This window comes from Sparus aurata, chromosome 8 (genome assembly GCF_900880675.1).
Source record: "Sparus aurata chromosome 8, fSpaAur1.1, whole genome shotgun sequence".
Taxonomy (NCBI): domain Eukaryota; kingdom Metazoa; phylum Chordata; class Actinopteri; order Spariformes; family Sparidae; genus Sparus; species Sparus aurata.
Window position 1 is genome coordinate 34,420,843 of NC_044194.1, and position 20,964 is coordinate 34,441,806.

At 40.7% G+C, this 20,964-nt stretch overlaps 1 protein-coding gene across 3 annotated transcripts in view; it reads left to right on the forward strand.

Annotated features, from left to right (window-relative positions):
- ripor1 (RHO family interacting cell polarization regulator 1) overlaps nucleotides 1-20,964 on the forward strand; it is a 104,018-nt gene that overhangs the window by 44,463 nt on the left and 38,591 nt on the right. Inside the window, exon 1 of one of the 3 annotated variants that reach the window (XM_030426294.1) lies at nucleotides 9,330-9,892. The exons of 1 other annotated variant lie outside the window; for it this stretch is intronic. In XM_030426294.1, the coding sequence (XP_030282154.1) occupies nucleotides 9,874-9,892 (19 nt within the window). In that variant the 5' untranslated portion in view covers nucleotides 9,330-9,873. Of the gene's footprint in view, nucleotides 1-9,329; nucleotides 9,893-20,964 lie in introns of those variants that run through there. One more of the 3 variants, XM_030426296.1, reaches the window with a different exon arrangement.

Sequence of the window (20,964 nt, forward strand, 5' to 3'; positions counted from 1 at the left end):
GAGGCTGTGTTTGAAGGTGAGGCGTCGGGGATATTTAGGTTTGTTGTGAAATCCGATATTCCAGGGTATAATTGGCCGTTTTTGACTATTTTTGATTTTGCCATTATATTTCACCTTAAAAACTATTTACTTGGTGTTATTATTTTCAGCACAACCTCACATGTGTGACTGTACAGTTATTTTTTTATTTTGACATACTGTATTAACACAATGGACCTAAAATTACAAAAAAAAAACATAAAATCCGAGTAGAAAAAGTTAGATTTTTTTACTGTGAAAACCACAAATATGTTTAACAAACCTTTTTTTTTTTCACTTATAATGCAAATATAAATTGTTGTTTGCTAAATTTGTGCATACATTTTAAACATTTACGAAGTTATATGTAACTATTTACATTTAAATGCAGGCAATGCTCAGGTCTGCTCCTTCCAGCTGAATGAAGAGCTGCACTGCCTGCTCCACATTCAGCTTCTCCTCATTATTCTGACTCATTAAACAAAAAAACGACACCACTACACACTAAACACACTACCCCAAACACTACATAACACACTAACTACACACTCCAAACACGCTAAATGTCACAAATCTCTCAACTCTCAATATCGCTGTCTATACACCGACCGTCGTTGCCTGTCAATCATCCGCCTACGTCCCTCCCACAACTTCCTGTTCCTCAACAACCAAACTTGCTGCTTGGACACTTTCATGACAAAAGCCCGTTTTTACCATTTCTTCCTGCACCAGACACAAAGCAAACATGACGGCAATGTTCATGAAAGCGTGGCGAACATTATTTACCCTTGGTCCGGTTTTGGATGTGCCGATGCGTCCGGTCCGTCGCCTCGGGAGGTGGGCCGTGTAGCTAGCTGCTAGCTGCTAGCTAGCCGCTAGCTACACACGAACATCCACAGATTCCGATTCCACTTTGTTGTCCCCACGTCTCCGGATCTCCTCAGACCCGAACAGACTCGGTCCGGACTCGTTTAATCTCATTAATCCACAGCAGTCAGTTTAGATGCACAGAACAGAACAGAACGGGACCGAACCACCAGCAAAATCCAGGTTCAGCTCGCGCCGCTGCAGGTATAAATCCGCTAGTTTCTTCAGGTATGTCATGGGCTTGAGCTCTGCAGTGATTGGCTCTGGTGCGCACGTGGCCACGGTGTGCAGTGATTGGCTCTGGTGCGCACGTGACTGTGGTGGCTCCGGTGGACAATGCTCGGCGGAATTTGTAAAGCATTTATGAAATAATTTATTCACGGTATCATTGCAGTCCAAGCAAATGCTTAGATGCACACCACTGAACCACGCAGCAGCCATGTTGAAAGTCTCAGGTCAGTCTGATCCTGATCCGCAGAGATATTTGAGGAACACACACACACACACACACACACACACACACACACACACACACACACAGACAGACAGACAGACAGACAGAGATTCCTTGCTTTTATAGAGAGATAAGGGACCTTTGATAAATGAGATTTAATTCCCCCACTTTGCACTGTATTTATCTACCTGATTGGTCAACGTAAAGGAAATGCGCTCATGCGCAGCAACAATAACAAGCTGCGAAAACCACATCCTGACTGGCGGCAGGGAGATCGCTTTCCATTCTGTTACAATAAGTTTTCTCCCCATCATGAGGCATGTCTGGACCCAGCCCAAAGTTGTTGTACTACAGGGCAGGACCACATCATGTGGAAGAGAGTGCCAACACCCACCCCACACCTCCAGCAGTTTAGACTGCTATGGGACCTTTTTATTTTATATTTTTTATAAGTGAGCATCCATTTTGTTTGTCTGTGCAGGATGCAAGTGCACAGGTATGTACACACAGGTGACTAGTTGCACAGCCCTGCCAGTGGTTTCACACCATTACAGTGATCAACCAGTATATTTTATATATTTTATTATTCATGGATCCCCAGTAGAAGCACATGGATGTGCCACTAGGCTCCTCCTGGGGTCATAGAAAAAGACTGCTGGCTGGTAGACATGCAAAAAATGCTGGATTTAAAATACTTAAGGTTTGCAAATGACACTTTTGTTCAACCTAAAGGAAACCCACTATGTGTTTCAGTGAATAACACAAAATGTAAACTTAGATTTTGTGTCTCAACAGGTCACCTTCAAATTCTGAAGCATTATTATACATGTAAATAAATTTAGAGCTCTAAGTCAAATATAAAAGGTTTAAGGACAACAGTATCAACAGTGAAGGAGGAAGTTGAAAAAGTTGAAGTTACACAAGCGTACTCGGTGTAAGAAATATGACAGGAATGTAAAGTATTTGGTTCCATATTATCTGTGTGTGTGTGTGAGTGTGTGTTAGACGACTGAGCAGAAAAATGATGCATGATGTTGATTGAGTGGAGACAGGTGGGTGTGGGAGATGTATTAATTGTTGGGCCAGCTCTCTTCTGAATCACTGTAGCAGTTGAAATCAGATGTAAACACCCTAACCAATCAGATGTATAACAGGAATGGCCAAACACGAATGTAGTTCCATGTGTTTTAGTTCGTGAACAACACATCTTAGGTACTGGCCAGTCGATAAACGGTGTACCCCTTATATTTACGGTTCTCTTGCAGTGTTTCCCATAAATAACCCAGACATTGACAGCCCATCAAAATCTTATTAGCTGCATCATAGGCTCATATTGATCTAAAAATATTTTTCTTTTCTCATAATAGTGATGAAGATCTTTTTTTGCAATGTAGATTCAGCAAAGCTTCTTTCACTCCCATTCAGTCAACCCTCCCACCCCATCTGTACGCACACATGCTCACACACATAGACACACACACACAGACTGTGGTCTGAAGCCCCACAAGTTACGCCACCTCCCCCTTTGATACAAGGGGAAGATGGATCCTGTTTTCAAGTTGAACTATGAGGTCAAAACTATTGTCATGACAAGGAAGAAAACGCGAAATACATAAAGGAACAGCTACGATACTGATCATATTACAATACAACCCAATATAATCAATTTATGGCAAGACAATCATATAACAATACATCATGATAGCTGTCTAACTGAAGAAAACAAAATGTCTGAAAATGTCTCATGTGCATTCCCCTCATTTGTAGCGTGAACGAATGCATATCCCACTTGTTATCTATAAAATGGGCAGAGATTGTCACATAGGACTTGTGGCCCGTAAAGTCCATCCATCGCAGGTGTGCACAATGTTCTTTGCAGACTGTAGTGCATCCTCCACTTTTCCTCTCAATTCCTCATAAAGAGCTTTTTTCTGTGAAATATTTTCTGCTTAGTATTTGATATCTTTGTTCCAGTGAAGCATTTGTCAGAAAACTTTAGGACTACGCTGTAAGGGCAGATGTCCTTGCAGCTAAACCCAGTGATGACTTGAAGAGATAGGAAGCTTTGCTTCAAACATTGCTTTCACCGCTGCAGGTTGACTTGCAACCTTAGCATTTGTGGCTTTCTCAATGATGAGATCAGAGCGGGGGTGTTGCACCTGGCTGTGCATGTTTGTGGTGGTCACCACGTACTTTACTTTTACCAGACAGTTCTTGCGTTTCGCGTAGTTGACAGATTTTGTTTGTGTTGCTAGGACATCTCTTAATGTAACTTTCTTAACTTTGCTGTCTGCCATGATCTGACTGTAACCCTCCCCTTCTTCTGCCAAGTTTCTCTCAGTCATGTAATAAGGGTTACCAAGAGGAGCCATAGAAAGCAATGCTGGGGAGTCAAATTGGCCAGGGAATCTGAATCAGAGAAAGTTTAGAGAGATTTTTTAAATTAGAATATCGATATTTGACACCAGTGTATCCTTATTGGTATCGCATAAGGAAGAACAATGATATATTGATGTATTGATATTCTGTCCCACACCTAGTGTCCACACAGACAGTGTTGCTGCTGCGGTGCTTTCCCTCATTTGGATGGTGGGACTGCACCAGAAAAGTACTGCCCTTCACCCGTTGTACCAGTAAAGCTGTATTGAGACACAATATGTCAATATGATTATTCACAGATTGTTTTCTATTTTTGTTGAGAGCTGTGCATGCGACGCAAGAAAAATATCGTTAAATCTAGGCTGCTGCCGCACCTTAATACTAATCATGCGGGCTGTGTCACTGCTCTTACTGGTTTACATGGGCACATTAATGAAAAATGTAAAGGTTCTACGACTCACACATGCTTCTCCAGAGGCAATGTGGCCTGGATGTTATTTGTATGTCAGATATCTTTGTCCATAGAATGGAGGTAATGCTGGGCCCCTGGAATAAAAAAAGATATTCAAGCATCCAAGTAATCTAAAAGAAAATCCAGCAAATGGCAAACATTTACAAAAGGAAGACTCTGTTCCCTTCTGCTGAGAAATGTACCATGTGTATGTTGTGTAGTTTTTGCTTTATAAAAGTGTTCCCCGTGGTTCTTCCTTTTAAAAGTATTGGTTGTCCTGCTGGATATAGACAAATAAGAAAATACAGAGTACTGTTCAATGTGCTTGTTCTGTTGTGGTATCAGATCTGCTCAAACTACTCACGTTTGACAGCAACACTGCCACCCCTGCTTTTTATGTAGCACCAAGGGCAGGGTACCCCTATTATGTGGTTTGCATACAAGATAGCAGGTAGTGTTATCTGTTATCTTATATATTGGGGTCCTCCACAAGAGGACATTTAAGCTTTTAAACTTAAAAAACACATCATTCCATTAATAAGCTGCTCTTTAGTCTTGTGTTCATGTATGGAACTGACACATAGTTTACTTTCTGTCACTGCCTCACACAGGACCACCATTAGACCATTTGACCATGGAAACGTCATTCCGTTTGGATACCCTCCACATTTGGTTTCACATGAATCTGATTAGGTGGTGCCCCAAATGGCTCAGATGCTGCACCTAAACTTTATAATGGTTGAGGTCACTCTGGCAAATGTTACACTGTTTCTTTATCAGCTGATAATCAAATGGCAGCAGGTGGTGGAGATGCTGTAGTAAATGATAATTTAATCTTTCTACTGAATTTAAGTGTTGGCAGAGACACTACAGAAACTTTATTTGTTTGATTTAGCAACTAGAACTTGAAACTGAACTGTGAAATTTGTTTTCCTTAGTTTTAGGTTGCTATGGCACCGTACTAGGTGGCAGCCTGTAACAGCAGCTCCCGTGGGTTTTCAAGTATTTTCGTAGTTTTTGTTGTATTTCTGTTCTGATTTTCGTTGATCTTTGGCAACTCTTCTCCAGAGTGAGTGCAGTGTGTTGTGTTTCACGGAGACATGGCTTCACTCACACATCCCGGACCACAGCGTGGCCATTCCCGGCTTCAGCACTGTTCGGGCGGACAGGGACGTGACAAGCAGTGGAAAGAAGAAAGGAGGAGGGATTGCACTGTATGTGAGTGAGAGGTGGTGTAATCCCGGACATGTTCATGTGAAGAAACGTCTCTGTACCCCGGACATTGAACTGTTGACTGTGGGGATGAGGCCTTATTATTTGCCCTGGGAATTCACGTCCGCCATCATTATCGGTGTGTACGTTCCTCCTTCAGCTGATGCAGCGCTGGCCTGTGACGTCATCCACTCCGCTGTTGCCCAGATACAGACGCAGCATCCTAACGCATTTATTGTCATCACTGGGGATTTTAATCACGTCTCACTGGACAAAACCCTCCCAACATTTCACCAGTATGTTGACTGCCCCACCAGAGACTGTAACACACTTGATCTGTTGTATGCAAATGCTAAGGATGCATACAGTCCCACAGCCCTCCCCCCTCTTGGAAGATCTGACCACAACCTGGTTCTGCTGACCCCTAAGTATGTCCCTCTTGTTCAGCGGCAGCCTGTCCACACTAGGAGTGTGAGGAGGTGGACTCAGGAGGCTGCTGACGCACTACAGGACTGCTTTAAGTCGACAGACTGGGATGCACTTGTTGAGCCACATGGAGAGGATCTTGACAGCATGACCAACTGCATCACAGAATATATCAGGTTCTGTGAACACACCACCATGCCAACCCAGACTGTACGCTGCTTCCCTAATAATAAGCCGTGGATCACCAATGACCTGAAAGCCCTTCTTAACAAGAAGAAGAGGGCGTTCAGGTCTGGAGACAGGGAAGAACTGAGGAGAGTGCAGCATGAACTCAGGGATATGCTGAGGGCCTGTAAAGACGCCTACAGGAGGAAGCTGGAGGCCAAACTCCAGCAGAACAATGTGAGGGATGTGTGGACTCGTATGAGGCAGATCACTGGGTGTAAGGTGAGCGGCAGACAGTCATCGGGCAGCCTGGAGAGGGCAAACCAGCTGAACAGATTCTTCAATAGGTTCAGCTCACAGCCTTCTGTCGTCTCCATGACACCTCCAGACCCCCACACACCCTCACTGCCCCAAATGCTTCCTCCCCTCCTCCCTCACTCCCCTGCTGTGAGCTCTCCTGTGCAGCACCTCTCCTCCTCCTCCTCCACCTCCACCTCCACCTCCTCCACCTCCACCTCTTCCTCCTCCACCTCCTCGTCCTCCACTGAAGACACCAGCAGCCTCCCCTGCATGACTGTGACTGCAGGCCAGGTTAGGAGACAGCTGGAAAGACTCCACCAGCAGAAGGCTGCAGGCCCTGACGGTATCAGCCCCAGGATCCTGAAGACATGTGCCAGCCAGCTGTCTCCTGTCCTACAACACCTCTACAACCTGAGCCTGGGTCAGGAGAGAATACCAGTGCTTTGGAAGACTTCCTGCCTGGTTCCTGTTCCAAAGAAGTCAACACCATCAGACCTCAATGACTAGTGGCCCTCACATCTTAGGTCATGAAGGTGCTGGAGAGACTGGTTTTGGCCAACCTGAGGCCGCAGGTGAGAGCCCTGCTAGACCCTCTGCAATTTGCTTACCAGCCCCACGCTGTCATCTACCTGCTGCAACGAGCCCATTCGCAGCTGGATGGTGGAGGAGGCACTGTGAGAATCACAGTCTTTGATTTCTCTAGTGCTTTTAACACCATTCAGCCACTGCTACTGGGGGAGAAGCTGCGGGTGATGAGTGTAGACGACACAATGATCTCCTGGATTACTGACTACAAAAGTTTTCTGACGACTCGGCTGTTGTTGGGTGTATAAGTGAGGGACAGGAGGAGGAGTACAGGGCACTGATGGACAACTTTGTGGAGTGGACTGGACAGAATCACCTGCGGCTGAACATCAGCAAGACCAAAGAGATGGTGATAGATTTCAGGAAGAAGAGGAAGACGGCTTTCCAACCACTGCGCATTCTGGGAAAGGATGTGGAGGCGGTGGAGGATTACAAGTACCTGGGTGTTACCATCAATCACAGACTCGACTGGAGATCTAACACTGAAGCTGTTTACAAGAAGGGGATGAGCAGATTTTACTTCCTGAGGAAGCTGAGATCCTTCGATGTGTGCAGCAAGATGTTGGAGATCTTTTATCAGTCTGTGGTGGCCAGTGTACTTTTCTTTGCTGTGGTTTGTTGGGGAAGCAGCATTGGAGCCAGCGACACCAACAGACTCAACAAACTGATCAGGAAGGTTGGCTCTGTGATTGGCTGCAAACAGGACACTCTGGAGGCTGTGGTGGAGAGGAGGACACTGAAAAAACTGTTATCCATCATGGATAATCCTCTCCACCCTCTCCAACTCACACTAGTCAGACAGCGGAGCACCTTCTCCGGAAGGCTGCTTCAGCTTCGCTGTCGTAGCAATAGATACAGGAAATCTTTCCTGCCACAATCCATCACTTTATACAACAACTCTCTTACCTCTGCCTGACAGAGAACTCTGGTCTCTCTACTGTTTTGTTGTATATATTATTATTGTTATAGTATATTTTGCATATTTTGTTTTGTTGTATATATTATTATTGTTTATTGTTTATAGCACACTGTGCACTGTATATATACACTATGTATATATTGGCTTCTATTTATATGTTATGTACAAAGTGTTTTATTTGCGGACCCACTACACTGAAAAAGTATAACCTTGCTCAAACTAAAAAAATTGATGTCCAGATATCACATCTAAAATATTTGACTTCACAGAATCTAAATTGAGTAACTTCTTATGACCTAATTATTTTATGTTGATATAAACAATAATACTTGACTTGACTCAACCTAAATTCTTTGCCTTGATCCAAACTATTTTCTTAACATTTTAGTTATTGAACCAAACTAATAAATTGAAATTGAACCAACCTAATGTATTCACTTTTAACTAAATTAACTTGATTTTTTTGCATTGACACCACTTAATTAATTTACATATATCCAAACTATATTTTTCACATTTTATTTGACTCAACTCCAAAAATAATTTGTTTCCCACCTTATAAACTCTTTAAAAAAAGACACTTGGCCAACAGATAACATTAAATGTATTTATTAATCTTTAACATATATGAACCATATGCAACATATTCCCTTTCGTTTAACTTACGGTCCTGACAACTGTTGCTATCAGGGGCAGGAGGCTACACAATTGAGCCCGAGAGGATGGGTCCAGTCTGAATGTTTTGCCCTGAATGTAGCCCAATTGGACTAGCGATGGCTTTTGGCTAGCTTACGTTACCATTACCTGTAAAGGGTTAGAAAATAAATGTATTATTATTCATGGTCATAACGTTTCTGGTAAATGCTAGCTAGCTAGCCTGCTCCTGCCAACTAGCTAGCCAGCTACAATCATGCCAGCTATGCCCCATTGAAGTACTTAAATTGGGCTATTCTTTGCAATTTTGACAACACAAAACACTAAAACTTTAATTATCAGCAACTGCTTTGCTACTTACGTTTATTTTTGGACGAAATCCACGATGTCAAATGGTGCGTCTGGCCAGCATGCCTAGAGGGAGCTACTGAACTTAACATGTGCTCTGACTGTGCAGTATGCAATGCGCATGCGCAATTAATTTGACTCAAACTAAAAATATTACCTGCAGGTCATGAAGTAAAAATAATAGTTTGAGAGGAATCAAAAACTTTGCTTTGGGTCCTTTGGACGTGTATTTAGTTCAGTACAAATCAAAATTGATGTCTCTAAATGCAAAAATAATGAGTTTCACAATCAAATCAATAATTTTATCTTGTTTCAAATGGCAGTTATTAGTTTGAATGAACAACTGCATGTTACACTTTTTTCAGTGTACTGCTGTAACAAAATAATTTCCCAGTGTGGGATCATTAAAGTAAATCTATCTATCTATCTATCTATCGTTCTATCGTTCTATCGTTCTATCTATCGTTCTATCGTTCGTTCTATCGTTCTATCTATCTATCGTTCTATCTATCTATCTATCTATCGTTCTATCGTAAAGTTTAAAATGCTGTTGGTTTGCTAAGGAATGTGTGTTCACATTAACTTCATTGGCCAACATAATTGGCTGCTGTATGACGTTGCATCGTGCTGCGGCAAAAGTCAAGTTCAGCTACGTGAGGCTGACTAATGAATTGTGTGGTGTAGGTCAGAAACAATACATTCAACAGGGAGAGGAAGGACCGGGAAAAACCAGTGGTGTCAGCCGGGAAGAGGGAGGACCCGCCTTGCCCTTTCCTTTTCCTCCTCCCACTCCTGCCTCCTCCCCCTCCTCATCTTGTATCATTGTTGAGGAGAGATAGGGGATCAGTGGGTAAATGGACCGAGGATAAGCAACTGTCAGTGGATATGGGGGAAGAGAAAAAGGGAAATAGTTCTGGTTAGAGATAAGAGAAGTGAAAGAGATGCCAAACAGAGTAAGAAAGTAGAAGACGAAGAAAAATAAAAGATTGGATCGAGTAGCAACTAAGAGTGTACTTGGACTGAGACTGAGCGCTTGTGTCTGGAATTTGGTGGACCCATCTCTAAAGAGACTTGACATCAACCACCAAGGCAACCATGTACAGTGGATATGGAGGTATGGACCAGTGTGGTGCAGCTCAGTCTGCTTAGCTCACTTTTAATCATTAACTCTGTGCTTGTCAGGATGAGCTTGCTGTTTAACAGGTCTGTAACCTATTTAGAGTTGATGGTGAGAAAGGTCACCAAAAATACCAAAAATCCAACAGAACCGGACTTGTTTAGACCATTGTGTGTTTTGTCATGTTCATGTAGTTCTGTGGAGGCTCCTACCTTAACAGAGCAGCAAACAGTTTCAAATAAATGTAATGGTTGTACTAGATTGCTTGATTTTAATGGGTGGTGGTGTCAAAAGAAGTGTTTCTACTCGTGAATAGATACTTGGGGTCACTCTGCCTTACAGCACCATGCACTACATACTGTATCAGGTATGGTCAGGGTTAGGTTTTGACGCAGTTTTAGTTTTGAATGTGGTTTGTCAGATATCCATTTTTGTCAAACTGAGATTAAAGGATAGGCTCAGATTTGTTCATGTATGTATTTTATTCATACAGTTTTGTTCATATTTACAATTCATTGTTTGTGGTCACTGTGATAGTTCCTCTAAATACTAGTCTGTAAAGGCATTCCTTTACACAGCAAGAAGTTTTATAATTATTTTTCTGACACTAGTATCCTTTTCCTGGAAATGAGCAAACATGGCTGTGAGGATATGAGTCAGTATCACCATAAATTGCACTGGTCTTTTCCTGACCCTGCCCTCTTTGCAGGATGTTGCTCCCTCCTGGGTTTCCTCCTACAGACAGTAACATGAAGTAGAGAGAGGAGGGCCTGCATATGAAACTAAACTCTGTGTACATGTTGTGGGGGTGTGAGAGAACAGATGGTGTATGGAAATTGGTTTTGTGACCGGAAAAAACTATTAACTTGAGATGACACATAAGCCTCACTTGCACTGCCTTCTCATGGCACCCATATTCCGCCTTGCCATCCGTATGAAAGTCACAGAGGTGCACATGGGGGGTCAGTTTGTTCGGCAGGGGCGTAACATTTTGATCCTTCACTCATCAAATAAAAGAGAAATGTCCCACATGACCCAACAACATTAATGTGCTAACAGATTGTGTCTTCAGCATCTACTAAAAGGGAAAAACACAGAACTTACACATGGAAAAGTCCCAGTCATCCTGTATGTCCTACCAACTCTTCATCACACTTTAGCCCGAAAAACAGTCTTTCCCTGTCACTTTTAGCCCTCCACACCGAGACTTCAGTGAACTCTCACCAGAAAACAACCCCCCTCCCTGTGAGTAAGAGAGTCAGACAGCGACCCGTTTCCTGATGGTGATTATGTAATTATGTTCAGAGCGAAAAATGTAACTTTGACATTTTCCAGGATGCATGGTGGGTCAGGATCTCAATCACAACACACTATAACTGCATTCATATGATTATGAACAGTTGGTGGAAACATGAAATAAAAAAACCCACAGATCTCAATGTCATAATCTTCATGGTCACTCAGCACTGCATGCTGTATGAAATGACACACTAGAGCGGCATGAAGCCGCCGCTGCTCGGTTCAGTGTGAAAAACAAAGGTGAAAGATAAAGGCGAGCCTTGGTTGCAGCAATAATGTGAAATCTCTGTGTGAAAACAGCTATAACTGATTCCAAGAGGAACACTAGAGACTGACCCTTTTGCTAAAAATGCTGCGTTTTCAGCTTCCACATTTCCCCATGACAGCCATGACTCTTTGAGTCTTTTCTTGTTTTCATCGATGATACCAAAGAGACAATTGTCTCTCACAGATTCATATTTTAGGCTTCAACATTAGTCTTGGTCCATATGCAAGATTTTATATCACAATATTGTCCTGCCCAGATATTGCAATAGACAATATTATTAGAATTGTAGCAATTTATTCTATTCATATTTTATTTTTATGAATGGAAAGAATAAATATACTCAGTGGTTAATATGCTGTTCACTTCTTTACTTTGCAGCAACACAACACTTTTAAATAAATAATATTATATTGCCTCTCCTGCAATGACAGCTCCTTGTGCATTTGTTTCAAAATAAAAACGTATTGATGCTTTAACAGCTGTTGGATGTTCGATATTGTAAAAAATATCACATATGAAGGCAAATATTGCCATATTCAATAACATCAGCCTAAGCCTGTTAAACATACAAAAATGTATCTAACTTTGACAGTGTATTAGTTTTTCTCGATTGTTTACACACATTTTCTGAAAGCATGCCTCATACTCTCAGAACTCTACACACAAATCAAAAATCACACACACTATGGGCAAAACCCCTCAATTCTCCTGCAAAATGAAACTTGACATTCAAAACAATGTTATTTCTTCTCAAAATGGTGTTTTGTTTTCAAATGACACATGCAAACCATCAAATGAATAGACATTTATAAGAACCAGTTGAACACTGATGTGCTCAGTGTAAAACACTATGATGAATGGACAACCCTTCTTCTTCATTCATCATATTGACTTAGGCCTTTTTTGTTCAGTTACACTTACTACAGTCAGTACATACATAAGTGTGTTGTAAAATATTTGAGAATATTGTTTTTATACTCAGAACACACAAATACACGGTAACAGATAGATTTTATTTTTCCCACAAAATAATGTACACAGTGTACATCCCAACCAACACAAAGTTGCATATACAACAATATACGGTCTACATAGAAAACAACAGAAGAATTTACTGTAAACAGTTACAGAAAAAAAAAAAAACTAAAAAAAAAACTATGCAGCATGCTCTCCTCTGTTTCGGTCTGGCCACAGCAGCTCATCCACATCACAAGCAATGTTTTCCCTGGCCAAGCAGCAAGAGAAACATCGCTTAGCATGGCAAATCCAGCCATGACAAGCACCAACTGCTATATCTCTACATGCGTCTTCCATAGCTTGGAGAAGGGGTATACACATTTGTGGATTTCGGTCATACACTTTCCATCTCCAGACAGAAAAAAAATTCTCAATAGGACTGAGGGATGGAGAATATGGAGGGAGATAAACAACTATAAAGCGTGGGTGGGCAGTGAACCAGTTACGAACCAGAGCAGCCCGGTGGAAACTTACGTTGTCCCAAATGACAGCGTACCTGAGCTGATCTGGTGGAATGAGTGTGTTGTGTAGGGTGTCCAGGTGTTTGCCCATGTGATGAGTCAGTACGCATAGCAGGACAATTAACTTTAGAATTTTGAATGACAGTGTGTTTCTTGTGAAGATTTTCTTTATGAAAATTGTGCCAAATGCAGAGAATTGTGTGTAGTGTTTTGAAAAAAGTGTGTTTTAGAACTGCAATTTGAGTGTAAAGCAGGAATTGGTTCAGGGGGTTGGTGCATCAGTTACATGTGTGGTCATTTTGTCTCAAGTACCAGTTTTTGTGTGTAAACAATTGAGAAAAACTGTAACCAACTGAAGACAGAGTATTTCCACACAAAGTCTAGAATTGTGTGCATGAAACCAAGCAGGAAGTATATTTTTGTGTTTCACACATTCTGCAGTCTATGGTACAAGTACAATCTAAATGTACTTTCACTCTTTTAAACAAGGGTTTAAGGGTTATTTGTTTTTTTAACCCCTTTTAAATAAGGGTTTAAAATCGAGAAAGTGTATGGGTTGAACAGATTGTAATTGTGATTTATGATTTTGTGCTGTACCAACAAAATTGACTTGACAAGAAAAGAAAGAAACAGAATTGATTGCAAATGAGAATTGTATACAATTTCCTCTGAAAGAAAGAAATTTGCACCATGCATCCGACCGAGTCTGCTAACTTCTAGTTTAGTGCCGAGCTAACTTGGTTTGAGATAAAATGTAATCGGGCCGAATTTCCGAAATTCTGACAATAAAACGAGTCATCTCGCGGGGTTTGTGAGGCTTTTCTGCCATTTTACAGACGCTTGTGGGAAAAAGTCCCCAGTGCATCGCATGAGGATGTAATTACACGGCTTGGCCACTACAAAAACAAAAACTGGCTTCAAGGCCTGGCGCTCTTTGTGTGGGGTCTTAATCTGGACCATGAGGCCAGCCATCTTCTTTGCAGAGGAAGACACGTTCAAGCCAACTGCCTTAAATAGTTCTCCGCCTCTCGCCGTCAACTGTATCGGAGTATATAACATCATGCTATTCACTGATTCATGGGTGCGCTGTCTTAAGTGAGAGAGAACGGGACGCGCAGCTTCAAAAATAGAAAAATAATATATGACGGCTAATGTTGATATTAATATTGAAATTACTGTGTGGAAAACACTGACTTGATTGATGTCTGGGCTTATGTGTTTTTCAGCCTGACTGAAGATGCTTCATTCACGATATAAATATGAGTACTGCATTTATGCAGAGATTTTGTTATTGTATCAAAAACTTTAACAACCAGTACGATTCTAAGCTATCACAGATGCACTGTATTGCACGTGTGTATGATGGCAGATATCCAAGTTAATCACAACACACCCATACTTTCAGCCAACAATTTCACTCACGTGTGATGTTGTTAACAGTAGTAACATTCCAGGAGCAGGTGTGGTCTGTAACAGTTTTGAGATATGTATGAGAGTATTATTTGAGCACCAAGAATCTGATCTAAAAAAGGAACACACCTGGTTTCCTTTTTATAGCAAAACTTTGAGTAAAATTCCACTGAAATTAATTGATTGGACTTTTCGGTAAAGACACCGTTGTTAAAAAAAAGACTAATTAGATCCACTGTTCACACTGCTGTATCAGCGATGCATGGTCATTTACAGGCCTTGAACACTTCCAGTTTGCTTATGAAAAATGTATATCTTAATTCGACCTGAAAGATTCTTAATCCTACCTCAGTTCTTGTTTATCAAGCGTATTGATCCTGTTAATACTGGATGGTTGAGTCTGGAGGCAGCAGTTTTTAATGAAACACGACAGTTTAAATATTATTCTCAACAGAAGTGTGGTGGGTGGTGCCTGGTCCATGCATGAATATAATTTATTTGCACTTGTTCATGTTGTATAATGGAAAATGCCAGCTCAGAGGGTAGTTAATCGCCCTACTAATGCAAATGTATGTTACTTGACTATCATGAGCCTGGTTTTGCAAGTCAAAGTGGGCTGAATTTGTTTGGGTTAGTAAAACCTACTGTATTACAAAATATCTAACATGACGCCAAACCATGGACAAACTACATAAGCCACTATACAAAGGAAATTCAAGCGGCTTGACAGAGTTACAGTCCCAGATTCCAATACTGCAAACTGCTAGGCCTTTTAGGTGAGCATATGCATTTCGGGCCAAATAGTGAAGTCATAGTGCCAGCAGATGTAATTTTGCTCTCAGAAAATTATTGCACTACCAATTTTGCTTTTCATGTGTGCAGTGTATACGTGTAGTCCGCCCTGAATAATTTAAATGTAATATAACAAGGAAGCAGTAATGATAATGATTATTGGTAATACTTAATACATGAGTTGCTTGTTAGGTCCACTTGAATATCTTGATAATTCATGTACAGATAAAGCAAATTCCTTTTGCTGTCACATTAAGTCACATGAATTTTGTATTCATAACCATTTTAATACAGGCCAGTGTTGCAGGCAGATTAAACATGAGCAGCACTGAAGAGACCATTGTGGTGATAACCCTATCTAAATAAAGGCCAGCCACCTGTCTTAAAAAGTTGCAAAAGTGCTGTATTTATTGATTTATTTGTAATTGATTACATTTATTTACTATGAAGCCTTACGTGCGATAACAAATATAGAAATAAATATATGAAGTTTTACTTTGAAGGTGAGCTCTCTGTTTCAATTTGTTTAATATTCATTGGACAAGTTGGATATAGTGGGGCTGTTAAAATATGGACAATCTTGCTTTTTGTGAAAGAAGCATGAAACTTTCAGGGTTTGTTCTTGATGACCTAAGCTTTAATTTAAGATGTGGAGGCATTCTCAATTTGACCCCAAGCTTGAGGTCAGCTAGAGGTCATTGACCCCTGTAATATGTCATTTTCATGCACAAAATTGTAAATGTGTGTATCTTAGGCAGTGTTGGGTGTAACGCGTTACAAAGTAAGTGTTAAAAAGTAACGCTTTACTGTAATCACATTACTTTTTTCAGTAACAAGTAGTGTAAGGCATTACTGTTCTGAATGTAGCAATCACACTACAGCTCGCCAAGCTCGTTGCTTACGTTACATTGCTATGGTTAATCAATTTTAACAGCATAGTCGCACGCATCACACACACAACGGGCTGGAGGGAGGGGGGGCTGGGCGCCATCAATAATGGAACAGTGATTGGTTGGGGTTTGGCACGAGGTATCTTTCACCATCACCGATTGGTCACCGCCACCTGCAAGGGTAGATGGGATAACAATGGCAGCATCAACAACACGAGTAGAACATGCTGCTGCATGCAACTTGCCTGAAGACCCCCCGCTGCGTAAAGCCACTTTTGATGGTTGGAGATGCAAACATTACTTAGAATTTGTTGAACGTAAGGAAAATAACTTGACTGTAAGGTGCACACTTTGCCCGTGTTGCAAACTTCTCTCTACCGCTGCTAACACTACCTCTAACTTAACAAAGCACCTACAGAGACAGCACGCACACACAAAGCTTGTTGCTAAGGAACCGTGGAGCAACATGAATGTAACAAGTAATGTAACTAGTAATATAACTAGTAATGTAACTAATTACTTTCTTCAGGGAGGAATCATGTAATGTAAGGCATTGCTATTTTTGAGAGTAATGTGTAATGCGTAATATATAAATTTTTTGAGTAACGAGCCCCAACACTGATCTTAGGATCTAAATGTGATAGAAATGTAAACCAAATACGTATTTCCAAGCTTCTGGGCATGAGGAACTAATTTATGCCATCGATAGCACTCTAAGAAGTCAACATCATTAAGTGCAGTGAAGGTTACTAGGAATGTGAGTGGCTTAAAGCAAGACACTATAGGTGAATAGGGTAAAAAAAAATTAATAATAGATATCACCATGAAATTTTCTCAGTTGATTACTCATGTTAAGCCAAGAAAAAAATGTATTGCAAATTTTGTTTATTTTAATGTTTAAATATGCAAATGAGGCCTTATCTCATTAAAAATGCGCCAATTTGCATACATTTTAAAAAACGAAATCAGATTGTGTGATAAAGCCAGGCAAAAAATATTTTTTTCAATAGCCATAGTTTTTAGAAATAATTGTTTTCCGTGATAAAATCAGGGTTTTCGTGTAAATGAGGCCAAACCGGGTGGAAATATCTGCGTTTTCCCTTTGTGTAAACGGGATCAAATTAAGAATGCCTCCACATCTTAAATTAAAGCTTATGTCATCAAGAAGAAACCCTGAAAGTTTCATACTTCTTTCACAAAAAGCAAAATTATTGAGCTTAACAGCTCCACTAGATAATGAAACAAGCATTAACAGTGTTTAGGCAGCATCAGCTATCAAAGAAGGAGCTCACGCAAGGCAACACACATTTACATTAGCACAAACACGACAATGAAAATGTTTCATTATACAACATGAACAATTGCAAATTAATTATACATCATGCATGGACAGCATTAGAACAATGGGCATTGGTCACTGAACTTAAAAAAAGCTCCACGCTTGCATTGTGTATGTATCTGGGTGGTCGAGTTTAGCTTGAGGATATTCTGATATTTTGTGAGAAAATTAGGTGGATGCAACTCTGTCTATAATTTTGTCATGAAATCTTTTTTCCATCAGTTGACATTTATGTTTGCCATGTTTATAAGTTAAACAAAGTAGTCAAACTAATAATTATGTGTGAGTTACTTGTTTCGCGCCTGATGATTTAATGACCGAGGAAGGAAGGAAGGTTCTTCCATCATGTTTCTTTTAACTAGGACTTACTGGCACTTTTTTATCATTGGTTACAGTGCCGAAGAGCAGGTAGTAATGCTGTGTGCAGTGGGGGTGTTTGTCTGACACATCCCTGCATTCTCTAGCAGATGGTCAAATAGTTGCTCGAGTATACTCCCCTGTATCTTGCACTGTGCTACATGCAGCTGTTCTTTGTCCACCTAGTAATAGTGATTGTTATTAGTAGTATGATATTTCATGTACATTTTTGTGCTGTATATTTATTTATCTGTTTATTCATTTATTTGTCTATTTATTGGAACAAGATTGGTGACTGGGACAAATAGGTAGCAAGGCTAACTGGTGAAAAAAAATCTTTTCAATGAGTTAGTCATGGACCTAGCTGCTGATTATTAGCAGTTTCTTTTTCAGTTTTTTTGTTTGTTTGTTTGTTTCTGGTTCTATACCATTTCACTTTTAATGTAGGAATACAGCGATTCAGATTCAGTCATTTGAATTGTCATTATTATCTTAATTTATTTGAGAGACAAAACACAGAGGGGATAACATGGGTTACAATGGTGTTTTTGGAAGATTTGTATTTTCATATTTTTACAGATTGCTAAAACCTGGGCCTGTGAAAGGTGTAAAGGTGAACTTTTTAAATTCTATGAAAGTTAAAAGTAAAATCTTTGACTTTGACTTTAAGTAGCTTAGGCCCTTTTCCCCTTCTACCAAACTTTTGATACTAATACAATAGCATAGTGGGTTGTAGAACTCTCCAATACTGCTTTGCCAATATTAAAACATTGGCTGTCCATTCATAAAAGATCACCATGGAATGACTAGCTGAAAGTACCTTCTTTTCAATGATGTGTTTCAATGTTGTAAAACAAATCACTGTTGTTTTACTGTGTGCTCTCAAGCAATGTAGTCCACATTGCAGGGAATGTTTTTATCTCAATAAGTGTTTTTGAATTATTTCTATCATCCAGCCTGAGAGTACAAGTAAAGGTTTAAAGCAGCATTATGTAGAACTCTGCATTTTGCTTCAATTTGGCACAACACCTCTATAGTAAATACAAATCCCAGATGTAACAGTTTATCAGATGCAATGTAGGTGCTAACTATGAACAGAACTCATGACATCATAAGCATGTATGTCTTGAAAACGTGTATGTTGAAGTAAACAAACTGTGATCCTTCCCTCTGACTGAAGTTACATAGAGCAGAAACAAGAGACAGAGACACCGTCCACTCTGTTACAGGACACTGTATCATCAAAGTGATGCTGAAGCTATTAAATAAGGTCAGAACGTGACATCATGTTTGTTTAAAACACTATGGTTTGTTCTCTGGGACATTTTTCTTAACAGTTGTACTAGTGTTTGTTGAACAATAACAATCTAGAGAGAGAGAGACATGGTCTAATTCATGTTCTGTTTGTGTGTGCGTGTGTGTGTATGTGTGCGTATGTGCGCGGGTCCGGGTCCTAGGCAGGGTTTTTCCAGAAAAGTCTGGGAGAGAGAGGCCAGAGAGCACCAACAATAGGTGTGGTGTCACATACTTGCTTACCACACAGGCAAATGGGAGGCTGAGTGGGTGGCACAGAGCCACATCCCAGTGTTTATATGTGAACATCAATAGCAGAGGAGATGGTGTGACTGGAATCTGTTATTATCATTGGGCAGGACTGGACCGCTGTTTGGATCGGGTAGGGAGCACAACACACAGCACAGTTTGATAGACAACTGAAGCACCTCTGGATAAGCAAGCAGAAGTCTGATGGATCATTAAACTAAATGAGATCCTGAATGATTAACTCAACAAAGTCTAATAATCAGGCTGGACTGGGAAATGTGCAGACTGCCACTGCCCTGTCTGAACTGGGACTTTGACAGAGACATGGAGCACCCTCAAGGTTGGTGTTTGGTTTTAGAGTTTAGGATGTAACAGTTATAGTGGGGTTACAAACCTACATTTTGGGATTATGGCTCAGTACAGCAATACATATAATACAGGAGGAAAAAGACTAGAGTGCTGACAATTACATTTTCGTCATTCATCTTTCATAATGTATAAAGAAAATGGTGGCTCTTCTGCCATTATTCTTAGTGCAAAATGAAACATTGGGAGATGTTTCTAAAGGCTCCTCTGACACTAATTATTTAGTAATTACTCAGGGCTCACCTAATTAAAGAAGTTGCATAAAGAAGGGGGCATCCATATCTGCATTATCGCCACAGCGGTGGTTGGCCAATTCTCCGTCATTGTTTGCTCGTGCAGAGCAAAGCATCTCCACCTTAAAGATGAACCACTGTGTGTTACAACCAGGTACCCTAACTGCAACACAACAATGACCAATGTCAAAAGGCGCACGTGTCTAGGGAATTTATTTACAAAATGATATTAAACAGGGAATTTAAAGGAAATCAAGAATGTGAAAACATAACAAAAGCAGGAAAATGGCAGGCGGAACAGTTGGCATGGAGGCACTGCTGGAATGAGAGAGAGCCCGAACACTGCAGGAAGACCTGCTCTTATAGGTAGATGCTCCACCCCATGATTAGGATTTACACCTGAAACACATTAGGGAGAGGCAGAGAACTAGAGCAGCCAAAAGAAAATACAAACAGGGAGAACTACACCACCCAGAGGTGGAAGAGGACGTAACACTGTGTAATTCACACAGATAGCCGGCTCCTAAAGAGATGTGACTGTCCACGTCATGATGATGATGTCTGTGTGTTTTCAAGGTGTTTCCCCGGTGTCCTCCTGTCAGTCTAAACCCGTGGTGGTTTATAATCATATGGATGCTGTTATAATAGGTTTAGATTGAGATCCTGACCCACCAAACATCCTGGAAAGTGACAAAGTTACATTTTTCGCTCTAAAATACATAATCGGCATAAGTAAACTGAACGCTGTCTGACTCTGTCCTCCATGTTATCATCGTTTGTTTGCCAGACAAATGACTGCGCTGGGTGAAGGACTCAGAGATGAGACTGCAAAACTGTGGCGTTGCCCTATTAAGTTAACACATGCTTACAGCAGAGATGACAGGCATGCTCATTAAAATCCCTTTGCTCACCATTTTTCCCTGCTTTTACACCTGAAATATGGTCAAATTGGTGAGCCTGCATCTTTCTACTCAAACCAAGTCCTCCAAGTATTTATGGAGAAAAAGGTGTTTGAGGAGATTTATGATATAAACAATAAAGTCTATTGTCACTGTAAAAATATCCTGTCTCCATTACATATATTGTGTTGCAAAC